The sequence below is a fragment of the Cetorhinus maximus genome, chromosome 15, assembly GCF_964194155.1.
Source record: "Cetorhinus maximus chromosome 15, sCetMax3.hap1.1, whole genome shotgun sequence".
Lineage (NCBI taxonomy): Eukaryota > Metazoa > Chordata > Chondrichthyes > Lamniformes > Cetorhinidae > Cetorhinus > Cetorhinus maximus.
In genome coordinates, this window is record NC_135893.1 from 37960428 (window position 1) to 37985111 (window position 24684).

At 39.9% G+C, this 24684-nt stretch overlaps 1 protein-coding gene across 1 annotated transcript in view; it reads left to right on the forward strand.

The window, feature by feature from the left end:
- hspg2 (heparan sulfate proteoglycan 2) overlaps positions 1 to 24684 on the forward strand; it is a 524258-nt gene that overhangs the window by 343327 nt on the left and 156247 nt on the right. The window contains exons 43-45 of the mRNA XM_078558280.1: positions 355 to 455; positions 4870 to 5050; positions 18805 to 18858. Of these exons, the coding sequence (XP_078414406.1) occupies positions 355 to 455; positions 4870 to 5050; positions 18805 to 18858 (336 nt within the window). The remainder of the gene's footprint in view (positions 1 to 354; positions 456 to 4869; positions 5051 to 18804; positions 18859 to 24684) is intronic.

Sequence of the window (24684 nt, forward strand, 5' to 3'; positions counted from 1 at the left end):
TTTGAATTAACCAGAATGCCAGCACCTATAGAATATACAATGTGGGATAGTTTAACTCCTGCAAGACCTACACTATTTCCAAAACAACATCACTTCTCAGTTACTAGATTTTCCTCACACTTATATAAACTGGAGCTGTGTAAGGTGTTTTTTTTTTAACCATCCTGATTTCTTCTCTCTTTGTGTAAAGATTTTTGTTTACGATTTAACACTACGTCAGAGCAACCAAATGCAAATTTTGGTTCTAATTTTGTAGCTTGTTTAAGATTGGGCTTTCCAGTATATTGATGTTGCTGCTCCTGCTGGAAGTAACTGGATGTATCCGTAATGTACACCTTCCTGTTTTACCCGCAGTCCCCTCTTTCAAAGCCATAACAGTGACCGTGGAAGAACCAAGGACACAAACAGTGGGATCTGGCGTCACTGTCAATTTTATCTGCACAGCAAAAAGTCAGGTAACCATCCCTCAGTCGGTCCATAGCTGAGAGTCAGTGGTACTTGTGCGATAACCTGGCGCTTAAACAAAGTAGCATCGGGAAATTCCGACTATCACCTGGAGTTTCTGTTCACTGCATTGGTTTCATCGGTGTGATTTGCCCAATATCGGCATAACCAGCACAATAGATCGAGGAATTTTAACTGTAAATTTCACTCTGTGTAACGCAAGTTTCTTGCAATCTTTTGCGTTAATTTTTAAAATATTGTGCTAGAAACAGGCCCTGCCCACAACACTGGCCACACCCCTAGGTGAATTAATCACCGTGGCAACATTCCAATAATTGCTCTTATTTTCAGGCCTTCAAGGTGGCTCCAAAATTAAATTGGACCCTTGTGGACACAAGGTCACTAACAGACATGCTTTGAATGTTTTTTTTAATTTACTCAGGAACTGGCCGCCATACCTCAATGAATAGAAGATAGTTTTGAACATGTTTAAAGCCATTTTTGGTTATTTAAAAATCAGGTTACTCACAGGTGGTGGATTGGTAATTCTTTAAAAAGCTTATTTCTTTGTGAACAGAGCCTTTTCAGGTGTTTAATCAAACTGCATCAAGTTGCCACGCTTAAATAAATCAAGAATTCTTTTTAACTTTAAAAAGTAAAGTTTGTTCCTAAAAGCTGCCCATTTGTGCTGATTTATGGCAGATTTTGTGCTCTTGTGATGTGCAAGTGAGTTTGAGTGGAAACTGGGGTGGGTGGGGGTGTTGAAGAAAATTATTTTCAGAACAGGCACAATTTATGCCAGAATCGCTGATTGCCAAATCGTCAAAGCAGATAATCTACCCCTGTGTCATTCACTCTAAAGGGAGAGTGATACACCGAAGGAACTCACTAGCACATTGTACATTAAGGGTATGAACAGACCTTTCAATCATACAGGGATTCCTACAGGTTCTGCTGAAAAGATTTGCAGTCATATCGGAAGTCTGAAAAGTTGGTGTGTTAGGACTAAAATTGGAAATGTTGCGATAACTTGCAACAGTTATAGAGGACGCCTTCAGGTCTGGGCTGACATTTGGTATCATAGACATCACCGCATGAAGTAGGTCTGGAATTCTTCTCTTAAAAATCATATTTTCACGCAAACCTCTTCAAATGTTTATGAATGGAGTTTTGTAAGTTCAACATTTTCAGCACTTCATTTCAAGTTACTTTTCACAGACTGCATTTCCTAGCTAATTTAGATTATTGTAAACAAATGCCTGGGAACCAGTCACTCATCCTTCCAGCTGTAATCAGCACACAAGCTGGAGAGAAAAACAGAAAGTTTTACACTGATATTAGAAGTTGCTGACTAAAAGCAATGGTATTTGTTGAGTCATTTTTTGGTTTATTCCCCTGGAAGTAATGACTATTGTTATGACCGATGCAGTTGGTACAGCTGAATTATTTAAAAATCCCAGAGGGAAACTTTAAAAAACTGTCATAACCTATATTTTTAAGTGTTATGTTTGAGATGCGACTCTAAATTCAGGAATCAGTTCTCGAGGCTTTACATTAAATTAAATGAAACATTTTATTAATTTACACAGGTTAAAATATACATACACATACATGTACATACAAATGACTACTATCATAACTTTTAACAAATTCTCAAACCAATCTCCATTGTTGCAACAGCAACCCATAGGCTTAACCAAACACCAGGCAAAGCATTTTTACCTTACGAATTCAAAATGAGGTTCTTTTCGCTTTGGTACCTGTGGAGACTTTTGGAGGCTTACAACTGCCTTTTGAACTCACATTGCCTCTGCTCTGCACACACAAAACTGCTGAAGTCATACCTAGCACCGGCCATTGAATGTAAATTCTCATTGTATCACTAGCCTCCTTGAACTCCATTTTTTACAATTAAACCCCTTTCATAGTACCAATTTTATTAGTAATATAAACATATTACTTGGTATCTGCTAGCTAGGTGGTAGTTTTCACCCCACTTCTAGAATGCTCTATTCAAAAAATGCAAATGCACACTACCTCTCTTACATATCAAAACTAGTACACATCAAAGCACCCAGACTAGCTGGCTTTAATCCAATTAAGACACACCCACAGACTAAACCTCTATTTTAAAAAACAAATATTTTCCTTATACATTAATAGCTTCATGATACTGTGTAAAGCAATGCTCCTTCCTAGGATGCTCCTATGTCTCCCCTGGTAGTCATCCTGGCCACTGAATGGGATTCAGTACAAAAGACATGAATAAAATTATTTCTGGAGGTGAGACTTAATAAAGCATGGAAATGATGCAGAATTATTGGCTTACAATGTGCAGTTACACACAGGCTTAAGAACATACGAAATTAGGAACAGGAGTAGCCCATTTGGTCCCTCGAGCCTGTTCTACTATTCAGTAAGATCATGGCTGATCTAATTGTGGCCTTAACCCTTCTTTCCTGTCTATCCCCCGATAACCTTTGTCTCCCTTGTCCACCAAGAATCTATGTAATTCAGCCTTGAATATATTCAATGACCCAGTCTCCTCTGCACTCTGGGGAAGAGAATTTCACAGGCTAATGACCCTCTGAGGGAAAACATTTCTCTTCATCTCTGTCGAAAATGGGAGACCTCTTATGTATCCCCTAGTCCTAGTCTCTCCTATAAGGGGAAAAACTTTCAAATGTAAACTAAAACCATTGATATTAGTTTGGTATTCATTACTAAGTAAGAAATTGTCTGCAAACATTGTGAGGGACTGGTGTTAGAAAGTACACAGGAGCCCTGATTAGTCAGTCAGTTATCCTTCAGATACTGTGTAGTTACATGAAAGGCAATTGCTCTTTCAAAAGGCAGATACTTGAGCAATAGAGAAAAATAGTGGAAATAGAATTTAGAAGGAAAGAACTTACATTTACATAGTGTCTTTTACAATCTCAGAAGGTCCCAAAATGCTTCCCAGTCCATGAAGTACTTTTTAAATGTAGTCACTGTTGGACGGAAATCCAGCTGTTAATTTGCACACAGTAAACTCCCACAAAGAGGAGTTAGTTAATGAGTAGATAGAATGGCCCATAACTTCCAAGCTCCAGGGTGTTGTAGCCAGGGGGTACAGGGGGAGCCTCCCCAGCCCAAACCCAGAGCTCCCCATGTAAGGATTGCACGACAATTGCCCAGCATGTTCAGACTTCTGTTGGGCAATTGCCCTGCAATGGGAACCATCTGATACTCTGATATAAATCTCAGTCTTCAGATGATTCTGACTATCTTACAGGAGTAGTTACTCAGAAAACGTTAGCAGAATTAAAACCACTTCTAACTCCTGGGTAACTATTGTGCTGACCCTACCACTGGACCCCCTCCCAGCCCCTCCACAGGATACCCTGACTACCTCCCACCCCCCACTACCTGCCAACAATCCCAACCTCCCCCCAATCCCTCACCAAGACCCCCGACTACCCTCTACCCCTTCCCAAATACCCCCACCCCATGATGACCCTCCCCTCACCCAACTACCCTCCTCATCCCCCATTGACCACCCTACTTCCCCCACTGACTACCCCTAGACCACCTGACCACCCCCCCCCCCACCAACTGACCTCCCCCTCCCTCCACTTCCTCCCCCAGGGAAGACCCCCCCCCCCCCCCCCCCCCCCCGCCCATCCAATCCTACCGACTTATCTTACACACTTATGTTTTCCCTGGCTTCCTAAAGTGGCTGAAAGCTTTAAACTTACCTGCTTTACTGCAGCTGGTGCCATTTGAAAACAAGGAGCGTATCTTCCTTACCTTTGACTCAGCTGTCCTCAACACAAGGCCCTGGGAACCTGGTGCACTGCACCTTTCTCACCCGGCCCGAGACCGAAGGTCGGGCAAGAAAGGTGTGGCTGCACTTCCAAGGTAAATAACTAGAAGCAGAGTGGCAATCTAACAGTGATTGTTACTCCACAGAAGTTACAGCCCAGTGTTTTTAGTGGTTGTATCTGAAGAACGAGTATTAGCCAGGATATTGGAAATTCTTTGAACACTGCCACAAGATCTTTTCCTTCCACTGGAGAGGGGAGACAGTGCCTCGAGTTAACATCTCATCAGCAAGATGGTAGCTATGACACCTGCCCTAGTGCAATGGAGTGTCAGCCTGAATTTCGAGCTAGATCGTGGGAGTTGGGTTTGAACCCATGAGTTTCTGACCTGCGGGTGAGAGTGCTACTCACTGAGCCTCAGCTGACCATTATTCTCTGAACTTTATTTTTTACTGCTCAATTTGAAAAGCATCAATGCAATAATGACATATCAGTTTTACACTTGGACATTGTTACCAGTGCAACTTTCTTGCTAATTGGTGACTGTAATATTGACAATAGACTTGATATAAATGTTTGGTGATATAGGTGGTGTGACGTTTCATGTCATTTTGACTTCCAGTCCCCAGCATACACATTGGTGTGGACCCGACAACTTGGAGGTAAACTCCCGAACACCGCAGTGGACTTCAATGGAATCTTGACTATTCGCAACGTTCGTCCTGAGGATGCTGGTGTGTACACCTGCACAGGCTCCAACATGTTCGCCATGGACGAGGGGACTGCTGTCTTACATGTACCAGGTTCGTGAACTGCACCGTTGAGTACTCATCATCCTCTCCTCCCATGGTGCATGGCATTCCAACAACTGCCTCCCTGTGCCCTTTGACCTGCAAACAGTGCTGTGCTTTGCCCTGCCATCTTTCTGCTTTATTTTTTCACCTTTTGCTTCCTCTATGCTCTGGCTGATCCCTTGCTTCACCTGTTTAAATTTTTCAAATGCAGCCTTGCGATACAGACTTTTCTGATTGGGTATGTCTTTTTTTTCCCCGTTTTTTTAATTGATCTCTTTAATACAATCTGGCCCTATTAAATAAAATGAAATTTCAATATTTATAGTGATTGAATTTGTTTTTAGTAAATAATAGGAACCTTCTCAGAGAAGGTTGAAGAGTTTCTTCTAGCTAGCTGTCTTCATTTTCATTCACACCATTTTATTTTTCCTAGTCCCGCTTAGAGCTTTAATGCATTAATGATACTAGTTGGGTACAACATGGCTGCCAGTCCCCACGGAAATCCTTGATCTGTATTTTCCATGTGGCCTGAGCTGGACGTAAATTCTTGGTTTTAGCCTGTTCCCAAGGGGTTAGCTATCTCTGAAAGGTTTCAGTAAAGTCTGCCTTAACATTCTGCCAGGGTTGCAAATTAAAGGGTAAAAAGAGGAGCATCTACTGATTTGTTTTTCTATAATGTTCTCACCTGAAGACTTCTGTTAACCATATCGAGGTAATCTCTGCAGGCAACCCTTAAAAGTGCTTAGCTAGAGCCATCAATGTATCAGGCATGTAGAGTTGCTCATAAATTCGGCACAGCAGGAGTTAGTGCAGTTAGCAGTGGGATCTGTAAAGATTTTTGCTTAGCCAAGGTTATAGAACCAAGGCTGGTAGATGGAATTAAGAAACAGTTCAGCCATGATCAGGGACCAGGCTGGAGGGGCTGAATGGCCTACTGTTGTTCCTATGTGCAGTAATTGTTTTGCAGTCTGACTATAATTGAGCACTGGCATGAAATGGTCTGTGATGTTCCCCTGAACATCCGTACATTAGCTTATAATATTCTACTTCATACAGTTAGAGAACAGAGCTTATGAAAATAGAAAACCTTGCAATTAAAATGATTTTTATGCCCCTTTGAAATGTGAAAATTAAAATATACATTTAATATTTTTACTTAAATCTGCTTCCTTTATTTAGATAATCATTGTTTGCACCGCACATTGTAACTTGTAGATAATTTGCATACTGTATATTTTATGTATTTATCACTTGCTGTGGGGGTCGTGGAATAAACTCAAGAAAAATCTAACCATAGTACCCTGTAACTCCTAGCGTTTGAAAACCGGTCACATGATTTAAGCCATTTGATTTACAAAACCCGGCACCTCCAGTTATGTTGGATCCATGTGGCAGACCCTAGTTGTAGGAAATTGATATTTTTGCTGAATAGTTAACATAGAGTTGGGATATTGTGACGCATAAACGCCTACCTGTAGAGGCTGGGGCAGTGATGCCAGAAAATGCCCATGGTGCTCCTTGCATCTAATTTGGGCTCCTTGGATCTCGCATTCTTCCCTACCCACAGTGGTTTTAGCAGTGCCCATCTAAGGTTAGAAACACTGGTGTATCTTTCAGCATCTTACAGAACAGAACTGAGGCCTTCGGCCCATCCTCCTTTCTCCGTGAAACATTTTCTTTTCAAACCCTTCACCCCTTCCACGTTATTTTGAAGTCCAGATGATTACATTATAAAATGAATGCAGGTTGCCTCAGTCCCCTCTCTTTCCCTTCCCAGTATTTCTGTTGTATCAGTGGGTCTTGGTCTTGGTCTTGGTGTTCCTTTCCATTGGTTTGAGGTTTATTTCTGCTGACGCTCTGTTAAGACATCAGGTAGTCGTGGGTGATGAGGTAACCAATCATATTCTGGTGGTGCAGCGAGCCTTTTTGATATTCGCAAATCAACATCCAACCTTTTCCTTCCAAGAGAGTCTGCCATCTTATGACCCATCATGGACATTGTTTAAAACTACTTGGAAAATTGTCCATGTCAAAACAGGTTTTTTCAACTGTTTCTTTTAAAAAAAACTGGACTCCATATCTGAAAAGATTTAATTAACAGTTTTAAATTATTCATCAGACACTGAAAAGACTAATTAAAATTGACAGTTCCATCCTTGAAAGCTGTAGACAAGAGGTTTTTTATCACTAGCATTAGAGTCACTTGTTATAAAATGTCAAAGCAGACAACATGTTGAAGTCAACCCCATCGATAATATATACTTAACGGTATCTGTTTAGATACAGCATATGCTGAAGAAGTAGCTGGTTCATTTTTAAGTACATAACGATTGGAGGTACGCTGATCCTTTTGAAATTATAAGAGATCGGTCTCACTGGATTGTATTGATACTTTACACTTACAACTCTTACAGTACTCAGGCTAGACTCTCTCTCATGCTCTTGTAAACACCATGGCAACATCATGGAACAGAAAGCAATGTAATTCCTGTTTTTTTTCAAACTGCAATCCAAAATTATTTCTGATCTCTCTGATTCCCATGTGCTTGTATATACTATTGCTGGGGTTGGCTTGTAGGTTTTTGCATTCCAAAATCATGTTAAGTGTGTGAACAACCAGGGCAAAGAGGATTCCTGTTGGGATTCAGTGAAGCTTTCATATTCCAAAGGTGCTTGTTTCCAATTTTTTGTTTGGTGCTACGAAATGATCTGAAAAGTTGTAGAATTTTTTTCTTCTGATCTTGTGTATTTTTATTAAAACAATAACTATGTATAATTATCTGTTTTATTTAACTGTCAGTTCTGTTACTGATGGCCTGTTTACCTGTATGCAATGAACTGTGACCCCTTTTTGGAAATCATTGGATTTTACCACTGTTATTAAATAGGGCTCAAACAAAGTTAGGTGCCTGCTGTAATTCTAAACTCCTCCATCCTCCTGAGAAGAGCTGGAAAGTGGTTATACTTACTGCTGTTTTGCAGGAATCAAATTTGTTGGAAGTGCACAGTTAGCAGCAAGTGAAATGAGCACGTTAGTTAAAGAAAAGGACAGATTTCATTTCAGGAGTGGATCAAAGCATCGCATGAATAATGAATTACTTCGGAATGAAGTAACTTGGGCGAGCGTGACAGTCAGTTACACACAGCAAGATCCCACAAACAGCAATGACTGGTCCATCTGTGTTTGGTAGTCGTTAAGTGAGGAATGTTCGGCTCAGGAAACGTGTATTTCCAGCAATGCAACCAAATACTTTCCCCATCCTCCAAACACAGACAGACTCACAGCGATGTTGAAATAAGCACACCTATTGCAATAATAAACCTACTCAAACTTCAGGAACAGCTTTTATTGCTGCAACATATTAACCCAGTATTAAATTAATGACAGCTTTCTTTCTATAAGTCTGCTTGTGCAGAGGAAACTCTGAGGGTTTTATATTGAGAAAGAAAAACATCCATGAAGGAAGGAAACAAGATTAGAACGAGGGGGCAAGCTTTGGTCAGAGAGAGAAGCCTTAAAGAAGTTTTCGAAAGCATTGAGGCAAAGGAGTTTTGGAAAGACGTTCCACAGGCATAATATATTATGGCTGAATAAGCTGCCAACTGCACCTAAGATACAACCAGAAAATAAAAAAAATTTTGTTTGCACTTTCTCTGTCATCCACTTTGCCTCCCCTATCTTGCTGTACTTCGTTAACTGTGAAGCACTTTGGGATATCCTGAGATGATGAAGGTGCTCTATACATGCAACTTTCCTTCTTTCTTGCTTTACCTTTTTAGGCTATTTAGTTTAATTCAGTCATTTTCCACTTAGCTGCCTTTCTCAGCCTTCCAGCTCCTACCATCTGTTTTGGAGGAATTATTTTTTAGAGAGGGCTTTTGTTGATTGAAAGACAGGTTTTGCAGAAGCTCAGGGTGTGAATAATGACATAATAGTGCCTCTTGTTTCCCATCTTCTGGCTCTCATCACCACAACAATGGCCAATAAACTATCTCATAATTTATAGGGCCATTGGGAAAGAGTTGGGGGGTGGAGCTAATTGGATAGCTCTTTCAGTGTGCTAACGCAAATGGGCATTTCCTGTGCTATATGGTTTTATAATCCACGGATATAGTTTTATGCCCCTCTGCTGTTGACACTACTGTTCCCACATGACAATTTAGCAGACCAGTACAAAAGTAGAAATTTGCATTTGCAATAGTTGCAAGGATTCCCAGATAAACTCTGAATGAGCTCGTCATATTTGCGAGAACTGTAACACAGCGAAAAACCAATTAGATTGATCAAGACTTGTTTTCTCGCCGTATAATCAAAACTAGTAAATACAACTATAACTAGTTCAGAAAATGTTTATGCCCAGATTATGCTTGTTAGAGTTATTGGCACTAAAATAAGGGCAGGCCATGCGTTTAAATAAGATTGACTGAGAGCTCAACTTTCACTTGCTGTGCACTGTAAGACCCCTTTTTTAAGGAGCAGGGATGGTCCTGAAACATATTCGTTAATCAGCTGTTTGTTTGAGCTCTTGAACAAAGCAACACTGAACTACAGAGGTGACCAAATTGGTGTCTGCACTGAGATGAATGATGAGTCCGCTTGCTTTCTGTGCAGAGATGAAGACAATGAAGATCTTTGCTTTAAAAAGTGTGTGTGGGGGCCAGTTGTAACATAGGTTTCACTTTTTCTAGTCAACAAGAATATTTACACAACTGCCAGCCATCATTGTTCAATTACTTAGGGAGGTTAATTTGTCAAGGGGATGGGGTGATGTTTTCCCGTTTCAAATTCTGAATTCTATAGTCATAGATTTGTTCATTCAGCACAGAGTTGAAGTCTGTATTACACTGATTGAATAAAAGGCACTTGTTGCTAATGGCTAAAAAAGATCCGAAATTCAGTGTGTTGAGATGGTTTTAATTCACGCAATTCCTTTTAGATAGAAGTCCACACCCCAAAGACCAGAACTGGCAGTCGCTTAGTGCTGGGCAGCAATGAAAGCGAAACTGACTAGTAAGAGGAAAGGAAATTTCATAGTGAGGTGCTTTTTCAGATTAAGATTCATTGCTGGGGTGCGTCAGTATAGCTTTGCTCTATTCCCAGTTCATTCTTCACCTAACCCGAGAAGTACTTGATGCTGCTCCTGACATGTTCCATTTAATGGCTGTAAGGCAATGGGAGTATAGCTGCTGATTTCAAACAGGTTTCAGTGGGAAAACATGCAAGATGCGGTAGGCTAGGCATGATTGAGGAAGACAAGTTGACTGTGGTACTAATGGCCAGGTGCATAGCAGTAAAACCAGACTACTTGCATCACAATTCAAACTGTGCGTTTGAGACCCAAGAGCAGCAATGTTAGCTGAGCTTTTTAGTCTGGGTTTTGAAGCTGCTGTGAGTTTCTAGCCGGCAATTTAGTGGTATTTTATAAAAACAATATATGGAATTGTAATACGATATAATGGAATCATGAAAAATGTTACCAGTATTGTCAATTTAAACCAGCAGCCAACATTATTTTAAAACTGCTTCAAAATCAGCTAAACGGCTAATAAACCTAAGGTGGCTGGAACTCTAATAATTAACATTGGTAATGTTTGGCCAGATCATTGGGAATGATTCTGCAATATTTATCTCAGGAGAAATGTGCTAGTGATGCTTTTTTGCTGTTACAAGTATGACTTGGCTAGTTTGATGAAGAAGAAACATTGACAGAGGGTCATGCTATAAAGCTCCAACTCTACTCTCCCAACTAATAGAGGATTCGTGTAGCAATGTGCTGAAAAATAGTGGGGAACCCCAGAGAGAATAATAAATTGAAATGGCCGGCTCTAATAGTCAGCATCCAGTGACGAAAATCATTTGACTAATGTCAATTTAAACAATTTGAGGATCAGTAGTTGTCTGGGAAAATTTACTTTACAGCAGCATAGCCCAACCAATGCCCATCAACTGTACTAAGGATCACGTATGTATGGATGGGTTAATGTTGCATTGTTATTCTCTACACAGAAAGCAGATACTTTTTCAAAGTCTGACTACATTTCTTATCAGTCAGACTGGCAGTGGGAAGTCTTATTAATAATGAGAATGAGTTTCTACTGCCATCAGGTTATACAATTGAAGAGTTATGTACAGAATCCCAAACTTGAACCTCAGCTACTGAGATATCTTAAAGGGCTGTTGACAGGGATTTCTACGATGCAAGCATTCAGGAGATGTGTTTCATGGAGCAGTTTTTATAGTAATAGCAAAGATAGTCATGGGCAACTTGGGTCCTTCATGATTTTACAAACAACAATGGTGCAATGGTAGGATCTTGGTAAAATATGAATGCTGATGTATTTGATCGTACTGTTGGAACAGTTAAGACAACTTCTGCTATTACTAAGTGGCTTGCTCTGTGAACTGTTTAAGGCCCCTTGTTCTGTTTCTCGACCAGAATTTTCTGCTTACATTCACGAAGTTTCTGATGAGACAGTGCTTTTTATCACAGCTGTTATCGGTGCTTAAATGATACAATGTGAACTACTGATCTGAAATTACCTCCCTTTCTCCTGCCACCATTATAGATGGCGAATCAAGTCAAAAATAAAAGCCATGTAAATCTGTTTTATTGTATTTTGTACAGAAGTAAAGCTTTTGCATATACTAACATGCATGTGTGTGCCTAGCCTCTTTTTTTGTAATCAAGAGCCTTCAAATCCTGCTACACATCATTGCTTTTTACTTTTTTTTTGCATACATTCACTCACTTCTGTTGATCAGCATCTCATTTTCAACATTGTGCATATTGATGTAAAGGTTTCAATGTTTTTCTTTCAGTAGTTTATTTTCTTGCCTGAAATCAGGCTTGCACAGAACACTGGAGTGCAGTGCTCTCAGTTTTAAGGACCACTAGGGCAACATGAGAAGAGATCTCATTCATAATTCAATAAATTAACCTAGGGTTGGGCAGCAGGATGATCTGCCTATTCACAAAGCCCTGTACAGGAAATCATTTTGTGCAGGCAAGAATGATCCAAGGATGGGACGAGGAATGCTTGGCAAAGAAAAGACCACAAGAACTTTATTCCTTTATACATTATCAATTCCTCAATCCCTCAATAATCTTAACATTTAAATTTCAGGTGAGGGGCAGACGTAACATTCAGACCTTGCCTCTTTGAGATTTGGTGCCATACATGAGCCATGTTAAATGCCGCAATTCGCCACATTTTACGGGCTTGTTTCTAGTTTTGTATTTGTGCTCTCCCCTTGTCTTTAGCTACATTCTAGTCTGTAGCCAGCACAAGAAAAATATTTGTTTAACTTGGTCCTTCTCTGTAAGTCATGTTGTATATTATAGTAACTTAATTGAATTTTATTTAATCAAAGATTATATAGAACTGCATAGTATTTACAGCACAGAAACAGGCCATTCAGCCCAATTGGTCCATATTGGTGTTTACATTCCACACGATTGTAAGAGTTCTTAACAAACATTTGCTTTTCTGCGTAGTTATTTTGACATTGATTTCCAGGTTTGGGATACCTTTTGGCTAGCACTTGCATTGGTAAGTGATATATTGGTCAAAAAATTCCAGCTGAATCCTTGTTGGCTTATTACTACCAGATTCAAAACTTTTTTCTAATGAGGAGCAACTGGTAATAATGTTCTATCCCAGTTTATGTATTGAACCAAATCAGATAATCTAGGAGCAATTATTATAGTTATTATGTGAACTTGTCCTTTCACTTTAAAGTCTAATTCTACTATATGCTCAGTACAAATGGCATTTGAGTTATACACTACATATTTATAAAACCCTTACTGTTGGAAAATAGTTTGTCCTATGACTAAATGGCCAACAAGAAGGGTTATTTACTGATACAATAGTGGTGCATGCATAGCTGTTTCTTGCCTGTCATGTTTCAGATGTGTCATGGAATAATAGGCAAGTTTGAACAAATTTCTTGTAGCTGATTGACCAGTGTGCAGATTTCCTCCCACAATCCTGACAAGGAGGCCAGTAATTTCAAAACCAAATCGCCATCCTAGATTCTGACTTACAGCTTCAAGATAAAAACAGCCTTAAAAATGCTTCTGATAACAGAAATAACAGATTAACATTAACATGCAGATTCCAATTTCAAGGTTTCCTGACCAAACAGCGGTTAAGCTCTGAGTGACCTTTGAGCCTATGCTCACTTTATAATTAGGTATTGAAGGGGCACAGGTCTGCAATAGAATAGCACACATATCATTATTGAATAGCACATCATCTGACTTGCAATGAGCAACAATATGGGAGATCCGCTAGATAAATTATTTCTTCCATGCTCTCAACCAAAACTTGTTGTGACTACGATAAAATGGCAGTAATCTAAGAGCGCGTTTACACAAGAGGTTTAGCATTACAACACAAGGATTTGCACTGTACTAAAATTAGAGTGTACAGAGATTTAGATGTGTCACTTAAATCCAGATCAAAATTGGAACTGGAAAATGAAACCTAGCATATCTGTCGGTTTTAAATCTGACATGCAAATCTCTAGCCACATTGTAAACAAGGTCTTCAGGTTAAGTCCAAACATTTCTTTCCCGTTGTGGCCCCTCTTATGATGCAAGAACCCCATAGTCCTTGAAAATTAACTTCAGAAAAAAATCTGATAACAGGTCTGGTTTGACCACTCTACATTGGTTCCTCAAGCCCACAGCAATTTCCCATTCCTGTACTGTGCACAGGTTAATTGAATCTGAGGAAGTTGATACTTAGTCGCTTGGTAGTATAAAACTTGAATCTTGCTGAAAAGAGAGACATGTTGCCGAAGCTTTTCATCGTGCACTCATCAGGGCAGACATAGAGTGCCAAATTTCAAATGATCATGACAATTTATATATAACAATCTGCTCCTGTTTTGAATTACCCGGGAGCTTTGGGAGCCTTTAGTTCCCCGTTGCTTTCTCCATGACAATGCCTCAATCAATCAAAGAGAGTTGACTTGCCAACCCCCAATCAGCACCCTCTTCTCCTCTAGTACAAATTGTTGTGATGGTTTGAAATTTGGCATTCTTGCATTTGTCCTGATGAGTGCAAGACAAAAAGCTTCGGCAGCATGTATTTCTTTTAGGCAGTATTCAAGCTGATACATTATGTAGTAAACTACAAATCAGCAAGAGCCCCAGGTCAAATATAAAATCAAATGCAGATCACACTACTCTGGAATTGATTGAACATAATCCATGCTTTTCATTTACCCTCTATGTCCAGGGAAACAACATCTGGGTGCTCCATGATTTAAACAACCTTATCTCGGTATCATTCTAAAGTAAAAATGTTACCTTGTATTGATGAGTTAAGCCTTATAACAACAAACATTTCATTCAGGTACACTGCCCCTTTTAACAATAAGCATTGGAATTCTTAGTCCCACATCCAAGGAGCCCATAAACCATGTAGCTGTCAATCAAACTGTGAAATGGAAGGCACCCTACTGCAATAATGGATGGTTGTGAAATGAGTCATGCAGCACTAATCCAGTAATGTCTGCAGACAGATTGAATCAGCAAGCAATTCTTTTTCAGACTCCAGACATTTTTTTTCAAAGATTTAAAGGGCTGGACTTATAAAAGCCTTGACAGGTCTACTGTTCCCTTTGACAGATGCTGCTGACAGTTTTGACAGGTCTGTTGACCGTTCCAATGAATTTATGCACGTTTGACGCATATTTTTCCCTACTTTTAACACTTCCAAAGGGGCATCTGACCTACTCCAAAGGTGGTTCAGGACCAGATCCAAGGGGTGCGCCTTACCTTTACAAAGGGGTACGTGCCCTAGCTATTGAAACAAATTCACCAAATTCAGACCTACTCTTACCTGGTCTAATCTGCACACTGCAGATTTCACACTCCTGAGCTACCAAAATCTCACTTCAGTGGAGGCAGTTTATGATTTAAGTGGCCAGCTGTGCATGTGCGAAATGCACCCCTCCCCCTCCGGGTAATTGGGAGGTGCCTCTCTGTCACGGCTAAAACCTAGGTCTCGGAGCGATGTTAAAGAATTGCAAGAAACACTAATAAAACCGGGGAATGGCTTTTAAGCTGGTTCATCTTGCAGCTTGAGACAGTATAAGCAAAGGAAAGATGAGTTGGGTATCATCAATTCACCACCCTTTCTACTAACCACTTCACAGGTGCAGAATGTCACAGTCGACATCTTGAGCAGTGTGGGGTGAGGGTGGGGGAGTGTGCACAAAGGGCGGGTGGATTTCCATATGATTCAAGTCTTTGGCTGATAGATATCCTGCCAAAGTTTTGGATCAAAAGCTTGCAAAGGGTTTGTTGCATGTGTTTCAGCTTGATATCATGAAAACATCCACTTAGAAATCTGCCACATATCCAAAGTATCCAGTAAATAAAGTAGGTTCACCTGATCCTGAATATGTGACAATATAAACATTTATACCTACATTTTCTTTTTTATATTCTCCTCAGAAAACCATGGTATACCCACCACCATGTTGTCCATTTTGATAAAAGCATCACCTTGTTCTTTTTCCTTATTAATGGAACTAAGAATACACATCTGTCTCGGCTAATCTCTTGCTTTAGGAAAAAAAACTCTTTACTAAATCCTTTACGAAGCGTAGTAAGGCTAGATGGATAGCTGAAACATACTGCCTTATTTTGTGTATGTTGCTCTTTATCGGTTATGAACCTCTGGGGAAAAGTTGAGGTATGAAGTTAGTGCCACATCTACTTGCAATGCTATTAGAAGCCATTAGTGTCCTGGCCGGACACCTCAAAAGAAGCACCTTGGCACTCACTACAAGCTGGACATGAAATTAAGCTATGTCTGCTGCCAACACAAGATGGCCAGCAACATCAGTCTGCACATGTGTACTTGTCCGTGCACATGCAGAAAACCTAAAGCTGAATCTTGTCGGCAATTGAAAACAGAGGCAAAAATTTAAATTGCCACTCAGAACTTGGTGCTAGATAAAACATGATCTATATATTTAGTATTTTCCTTGATTTTTTTTTTAGGCAAAAATGGACATTGTATTTTGTTCTGAATAAAATAGCCCTTTCTGGTTCCAAAATCCTTTTTAAAAAAAAGAGGAACTAAATGGGTGGGGTAAGTATCACACTGAGGTTGGGGGAATGAATAGTGTCCTGATCTCCATCATTCACAATAACATCATGGAGTGAAGCGGTACAACTGTGCGTTGGCAGCAAACACAGCCTTGAAATGAACTAATGAAGTTTCTCATCACCACTTTGTCGAGCAACCAAAAATCAAGTGTGACCACTGTTGGGGATTTCAACAATCGAGTTTCCTTTTACTGCAGTTATAAGAAGATTTCACACTTCATGGCTGCTGTCAGTGTTCGGTGATAGGCCAACAGAGAGAAGTAGTTCAAGAGGGGCTGGGTGGACAGTCTATATAGTTCTGGGAATTCCTATCCTATGATCTAATGTTCTTATAGAGAACAGAGGAAAGTAGTTTTAATGACAAGCAGGTTAGTTGATTTTAATGGAGAGAATAGTCTTTTTTTGGTTTTGTACATTTCTCCTCAATGGTGCTGAAGAAAGAATAAAACATTAAGATGGCTCCTCTGTTCTATCCATAGATGCTGAGTGATCTGCTGTGTGTTTTCCAGAATTCTGTTTTTATTTCAGTAGGTTTGACTAGGAAGTGTGGGTTGTAAATAGGATTAGTAATCTGGAGATAGTTGTATTCAGAGAGAATTTCATGGAGATTTGTCTCATTCAGTAAATTAAGTTGTTTGGAGAGTCAGAATAAGGGAAGATTGTATTCAGTGTGGAGAATATCCTTCACTGGCAGATTGGCCTTTCCTCATTCTATACTTCCTGGTAGAAACTAAAAAAAGGGAGGCACATGCTTCAAGTAAGGTAAAGTCAGCTGATCTTGTAGATTGTTCCTAGTATTTAGTAAAGTATTGGCTGTTTTGACTTCACAGGTATTTCATCAGAGTGCTTTTGTAATTTTTTTAACCAATTGCCCTTGCAATGATTTTTTTTCAACTGTGATTCTGTATATGTTATAGGAAAATCATTTGTTTGTTTTGGTTTCCTCAACATAATATTATTTGCTGTAATTGGGTCCTCTTCGTGTAAGAGTTGATGTCCAACTCTAGCCATCTTTGCATCATAGGTCCATCCTTCTATATGTTCCTGTGCCTGCTTTTTCCTTCAGTTCCTCGAGTCTTGTCCTGCTCTCTCTTTCTATTTCTGCTTCTCAGCCTCACTGCATCTCCTTTGTACTGACTTCAGCAGGTGTTCTATGCCTCTCAGAGTCTTCCATCTCCTACTCTGCTCCTGCTTGTTACCGGCTACGGGGTCACTGATTTTTTTTGTGCGTTATTCCTAACATAGGAAATGCTCTGAAATCCACAAACTGCACCTCGAACTTTACACAATGTTGCTGATGCTGTCAGCCTTTCGTTGGACCATGCTGCATTCTGAGGGTGTGCTCATCTCCGTAGTGAAAAGTTTACGTTTAATTGTAAAGGTTGAAGATGCTGGTTATACAAAGTTGCAGGCAGTGTACAGGCTTCCCTAACCAGTTTGCCAACATTCTTTAAGTAATTAGAATTTTCTTTCAAAACTCCTGTGGTTTTGTTGGAGAAGGGCAGTGGAGTCCATCGTGGTGAGTTTGTATTTTGAAAGCAATTAATGTAAAAAAAGGGTCACTATTCTAAATAATTTGCTATTCAGTGAAGCATGGTAAAATCCTTACATGCTTACAATATTGACTGAATAAAGTACATGTGAAAATGATTATTATTCCTATTTAAATATTGAGAAGAGCAAAGCCATTGCTTCAGTCCCCACTCCATTGATACTAGTTTCATCACTCTCCCCAGTGACTGCCTGAGCCTGAATCAGACCATTTGCAACCTTGGTGTCACATTTGACCCCGAGACGAGCTTCTGATCATATATCCACATCATCACAAAAACTGGCTATACCCTCTGGAACATGACCTGACTCTGTCCCTGCCTCAGCTCATCTGCTGCTGAACCCCCATTCATGCCTTTGTTATCTCTAGGTTTGCCTATTCCAATGCATTCCTGGCTGGCCTCCCACATTCTACCCTATGTAAACTTGGCCAGCAGAGTGATGGATGACCTTGTGCCCTTACTCATGCCAAGTCCTGTTCACCAATAACTCTGTGTTCACTATTCTGGCTCCTGGCTGATCAACGTCTTGATTTAAAGTTCTCATCCTTGTTTTCAAATCCCTCCATGGCCTCAACCCTCATTTTTCCTGTCCAGCCCTACAACCATCCAAGGCTAAGGCCAGGATTTTCCAGCCCCAGCCAAAAGTGCATTGACTTTCAGTGGGACCAGACAATTCCAGCGGCGGGTGGAGCAGGAAAATCCTCCCCTAAGTCTTGGCAACAATAGGACAAATTGAAAGTATTAAGAATATCAACATTTCTTGAAAATAAACATTACTGGACAATTGGTTTTCCTGTGATACAGTGATGTCCTGAAAAGACTCATCTTCTGATGCCTCCACATTCAGATTCTGTTGCAAGAGCAGTGTTTAGGGCATTCGGTGCAATTAGCCTGACAACACACTCAATTAGGTCATGGCAGGGGAACCCGAGTTTGAATCAAGCTGTGCACAAGTGTTTTTTTTAAGTTTGGCTAACAGGCCTTCCACTGTCAAGAAAAGAATGGGGCATGTTTTTCCTTACATCATGTAATGGATACTTATTTGCTAGCTATTTAATCTGACATGTTAACTCCACAGCTACGCCACAGGCCCATTTTCAGGCATTTGAAACACTAGAAGTATACAGACAATGTAAGTTGGCATGGTATGAAGTTAATTTTTCTGGAATCTTTCTCTCTCTTTCTCATGTACATATTTATCTCCAATACTTTTGTCCAAAAGTTATCAAAATGTTGGTGTACATTCTTCATAAGCCAAGCAGAACTTATAAAAGATGACTCAAGACATCTGGCATTTGGTGCCACAGGGAATTTTCGTCACCCTCTCCCAAGATGAAAATATATTGTTTAAAAAGCCAATTTCTATGTGCTGCCATACCTTCTGTAAGTGCATAAAGTAAGGCACTTTCATCCATTCTTGTAGACCTGTCCCTTTTTATCAAATGAGCACTATTCTGATACACCACTTTTGTGTGTGTTTTGGAAGCGGTTTCTTGCTGGTTCCACAGAAAACAGGAGCAGGAGTAGGTCATTCGGCTCTTCGAGCCTGCTCCACCATTCAGTATGATCATGGCTGATCCTTTATCTCAACGCCGTACTCCTGTGCTCTCCCCATACCCCTTGAGACCTTTAGAGTCCAGAAATCTACCCATTTCCTTCTTAAATATATTCAGTGACTTGGCCTCCACAGCCTTCCGTGGTAGAGAATTCCATAGGTTCACCACCCTCCTCAAGTGAAGAAGTTTCTCCTCATCTCAGTCCTAAATGGTCTACCCTGTATCCTGAGACAGTGACCCCTTGTTCCAGACCCCCCCAGCCAGAGGGAAGATCATCCCTGCATCCAATCTGTCAGAATTTTATAAGCTTCAATGAGATCGCTCATTCTTCTAAACTCCAGTGAATACAGGCCTAGTCGGCCCAATCTCTCAAAGTGAAGGGATAAAGAACGCGAATTGAGAAAGAACCATTACTAAACTAGCCGTTCCTCACCCAGCCATGCCTGCATTTTCAATGGAGTGCGTACACCAACATTAGTCCTTGATTCCGGATGCAACTGAGATGTTTGACTGGGTGCGGTTAATTCTCACGCATTGTGACCTTGTAAGAATGATATTTAAAGAGTGCATGCAGACAGAAGACTGGACAATTTTCATGTGACCTATTTCTGGCATGTTATTTCCCCCCAATTTTGTGCATGAACCTGACTGAATCATTTGTTTGCTTGAACATCGGACTACACATGTTGAGTCAGCATGAGATTACATTTATATGCATAATGTAATTTGTCAATCTGCTTTATTGTCAATGGATGGCAATTTTTAACATTCTATCTTTTTTTTAGTATTTGTGTTTTGGGATGTGAGTGAAGCTGGCAAGGCTGCATTTGTCCATGGGGATCGCCATTCTGTATCCCAAGTCATTGCACACAATTTCAACTAGTGGGAATTATAATACTTCACATGTGACAGCCCAAGTTAAAGTTAAATGATAGCTGAGTAAGAAGGCACATTTTCAGGAGGAGGTGACTTTGCCTGATCACTAGATTTATATTGGTGAAAGGCAAAGTGAAGACTGAACTTCATCTGCAATATAAAAATGGAATGTAAGCCTTTCTATCATGAGGGTTGGAATGCCAAGGGATGCGGCATTTATAAAAGCTTTGGTCAGACCACATCTGGGGTACTGTGTTCAGTTTTAGGCACTACACCTCAGAGGATATGTTGGTTTTGGATGAGGTGCATTGCAGATTCACCAGGATGATGCCAGGATTAAAAGGGTTAAATAATGAAGACAAGTTGCATAGACTAGGCTTGTATTCCCTTGAATATAGAAGATTATGGGGTTATCTAATTGAGGCATTTAAGATCAAACAGGGCAGATAGAGGAAAGCTACTTCCTTGACTGGGAGTTCAGATTAAGGGGGAAAAACCTTAAAATTAGAGTTAGGTCACTCAGGGGTGGTATCAAGAAACACTTCACACACATGGTGGTAGGAGTCTGGAACTTTGTCCCCCAAATTCCTTTGAGGCTGGGAAGTTGCAAATTTCAAACCTGAGCAGAGAGATTTTTGTTGCTTAATGGGATTAAGGATCATGGAACCAAGGCATTATGGGGTTGAAATACAGATCAGTCATGATCTAATTAAATGGTGTAACAGGCTCAGGGGTCTGAATAGCCAACACCTGTTCCTACATTGCTAACAATGGAAAATACATGCATTTTTTTTGGCAACTTTGAAATCAGAATATATTTCAATTTACCCAATGCATTTTTCAAACAGCAAGGCTCTATCAGGTAATACAGCTAAAGTGCAATATCCATGATCATTTTTCTTCTGCACTGGGTTCCAGAGTTATTCTAAATGTGTCCCATTGAGCTCAGTGAGTCTTTTGCAGGCATTCCTCCACCCATTGCTCCACTTATTTCCCCCAGCACTATCATCACCAAGCAAAGTCCCTAAAAGTGTCTAATGTCTGGCTCCCAGGGATACCCTGTAGATTAATGTAAAGTCAAAATTGTTACAGAGACTAAGCCTATGACTTTTGGTAACAGTCCGACTGTGGGAGAATTCGGTGAGAACTCGTAACCTTGCCGAGGGAGTAGAGTTAACTCATTGTACTATTGGCATTTGTCCTCATTTTTCATTGCACCCATCAGCATAAATAACAAAAACTGACTCCTCGCGCGACTGCTATAATGTATTCAAAAGCTGGCTGTAATCCCAGGCCGTTTCGCCAGAATTCTGAATTATCTCCCCTTACTTTACACAGCATTATTGTTCGAACTTGTCTGCTGCCAAGCTGGCACAGAGAGTGCGAAACCAGCTTAACGGCTTTGTTGGGACTGTCAGTTTGCATCAGCATTGTAGGGTCAGACCATTACTGTGGCATAGCTAGGACGTTCATGTCATTCTTTATCTGAAATCACTTTGTAATCATTTACTACTTTGGTTCATTGCAAATAGCAAAACTTTGTTTCATTTTTGCTAAGTAACTTGTTTTTACCCTTTAAAAGGGACATGTGCAAATGACAGAATTTCTCAAAAATCACTTTAGTTCTCAGATGACTCTAACGTATAGAAGTTTTACATTTCATTTCAAGTTTTTCCCAAAAAATTGCAAATCAAACTCTTTAAAAACAAGCCTTAAAGACAAGTTTTCAGTTAAAACAGGGGTTCAGATATGGTTATTTCAGTATTAATGTTCTAGTCCGATCTGGATGTTTTCAGTGACTGGAATAGAAATCCCTTATATAAAAAAAAATCAACCAACTCCATAGAGAATTTAAAGAAATTAACAAAAGCCAAGTTCTTCAAAGGACATGGTCATGATACCCTGCCGACTTGACCTGATTTTGAGCTGTATTCTACTTTTAGGCAGCTAATCTGATTCTAAGAACTTTTGTTTAGAAGATGTAGTAATAGAGGAGTATTGTTGAGGGGAATGATGGATCCCAATTATTCATATTGTGGCGTTTTGCCCTCAGTGATGTCAATTGAAGCCTTTAATGTTTTCCTTTATTTAGGCTTAAATAATTTGTCCAGGATTCTTTATTTTAACCTTGTTCCATTGGAACTTGTTCAATAAGTAAGGGTGAACTATTCAACTCGACTTAGACTGTTTCAATGTATTTTCTTTAATCCTTTTCGGTTGTGTTTAATGCGTATAATTGCATAAGTCCCAAAGACCTTTCTCAGTGGTGGAAATACAAGAATCTGATAGTGATAGAAATAATGTAGCCAGATGTGATACAGGCTTCAATAACAAGTTGCATCTGTGAATGGAAATGGATCTTCTGTTGATAGCTAATGCAGTAGAATGGCTGCCAAAAGCTGCTGGAGTGAGATATGGATGAAGGGATCCTGGGGAAAGGAAACTTGGAAAGCAAACTTGAAGGAACGAAGAACATAGGATGCTAAGTGAAAGGGAAATTGGGAAGTTTTAAGTAAGGGAAAGTTCAGACTGATGGGGTGAAACTCTCCTATGTATAGTAAGTTGTGTGTTAAAGGAGTTTGGCTAGTCCAATCCACAGGCTTGTATGAAACTGCCCCCCTAACTGGCACTCAATTAGCCAGCTCACTTAGTAAGGCCACAGGAAAATGGGGAACTGTCACACTGGTGTGGTAGGAAATATTATTAGAAAGTTAGGCAGAATAGAGAATGCCCTACTCTAAATTTTTGCTGTGCTATACACCACCTGCATGGTTAGTGCTGACACTGGCTGCCTGCTTCATTTCCACCACGAATGTCCTTCCCCTTGATCTCAAAATTTACAAAGGACACATTTGTTAGATGCAGAAATAAGTCAATGCATACATTGAAAACTTGAGGGAAAAGAAGACTGCCCAAGTATAAAAGTTAACCCATTTTGAAATTCCTCTCAAAAGCCCTCAGATAAAAATGAAACTAGAGATTGAGATTGTAGAATCTAGTACCCCTCACAACAGCATATATCGGTCATAAAGTGTTTAAGATTTTCAGACCCCCAGCAACAATGAATATTGCACCAATATAACGAATAAATGAGAGGATAATATCCTGTGTTTGCAACAGCCGAGACAGATTCAATTAACCAGTGCAACAAGGGAGGGTTCCAGGACCGACAAACCAAGCGGATTATTCAATTCATTGGAAAACCTGTTAATTGGGATACTTTGATTTCAGCAATAATTTCAGGGCAAACCTTAACTTCCTTGGGAGCTATTTAATGAAGCCATTGTCATGGTATTATTCTTGTCAGAGGATTATGCTGGTTCATGTAACCCATCCAACAATGGGGTAAAAACGTGTTTTGCTTAAAACATGTACTTTTGAAAGCCCCCAAGTTAAAAGCATTATCTGGATCTTACTGTGCACATGTTTGATGCCGTTTCCAAACCTGTTCCACATTGCTTGAGAAACAATGTGTTGCACTCCATGCCGTTAAGCTTTATAGAAGCAGATGCTGGGGCAGTTGAAATTTTCGAGACAGAGAATGGTGATGGATCTTTTGCTAGATAAGATCATTGAGGGATATGGAGCAAAAGCAGATAAAAAGAGTTGAAGGGTAGAGCAGCCATGATCTCATTGAATAATGAGACAGGCTCAAAGGGCTGAATGGCCTCCTCCTGTTCATAATGGCCCTAGATCTAAATCTCAGCATGGGCCGGAGTGCCATTTGTACATTGCAGAAGACCCCATACTGCCTGATGGAGACTGAAGAAAATTCAAAGGAGGAAAGCTCGCCGCCTCCAAGGCATTCTATTTCTTCAAACATTGAAGAAAATCAGGGGTCCTTTATTTTCTATCTGAGAGTTTGAGTAGAATCTGTTTTCCCCATACATTTCAAATTGTCTTAATTTATTTTGTTTCATTAAAATAAATTGTTCTCATTCTTTCCCTAAGTAAACCAATGTGAGAAGTTAAGAAAGTAATTCGGATCCAGCAGTTCATTTAGGTAACTTCCTTCGACATTTTGGTCAGGCACAGCTTCGTTGACAAGTTATTTTTTAAAACATAGAATCTTTCAGAATCAGTGCATGTTTCTGTTAACTGTGTCTCTTGAAAGAAAAAGGCAATTTTGAAAAATCATGGCCTCACAGTCCCATCTCGGTGCAAGTGATAATCGAAAGTCAAGGTGACACAGTGTGTTGCCAACAGATCAGCACAATTTATAAAAGTGAGGTGTGTTGGATAATCGATGACAGACAATTTTATTCCTATTCTTAGTCAAGGAACCTGTGGATCCAATCACAGGTGAACGCATGATAAAGAGGATGTAAATAGTCCGAAATTACCTAAATCTTGGTTCAAACATCAATTTGATTGCTGAATTGCAATCTAATAGGTTGGCAGTCACACAGGGCACATTGTTTCCTCTTAGTAGCAAGAGGCTACATACTTCATCTTTGTTGTTACATCACTTCATTAGTAAATGGCATCTATCCACGATGAGTCGAACAGAATATATGCAGATGTTG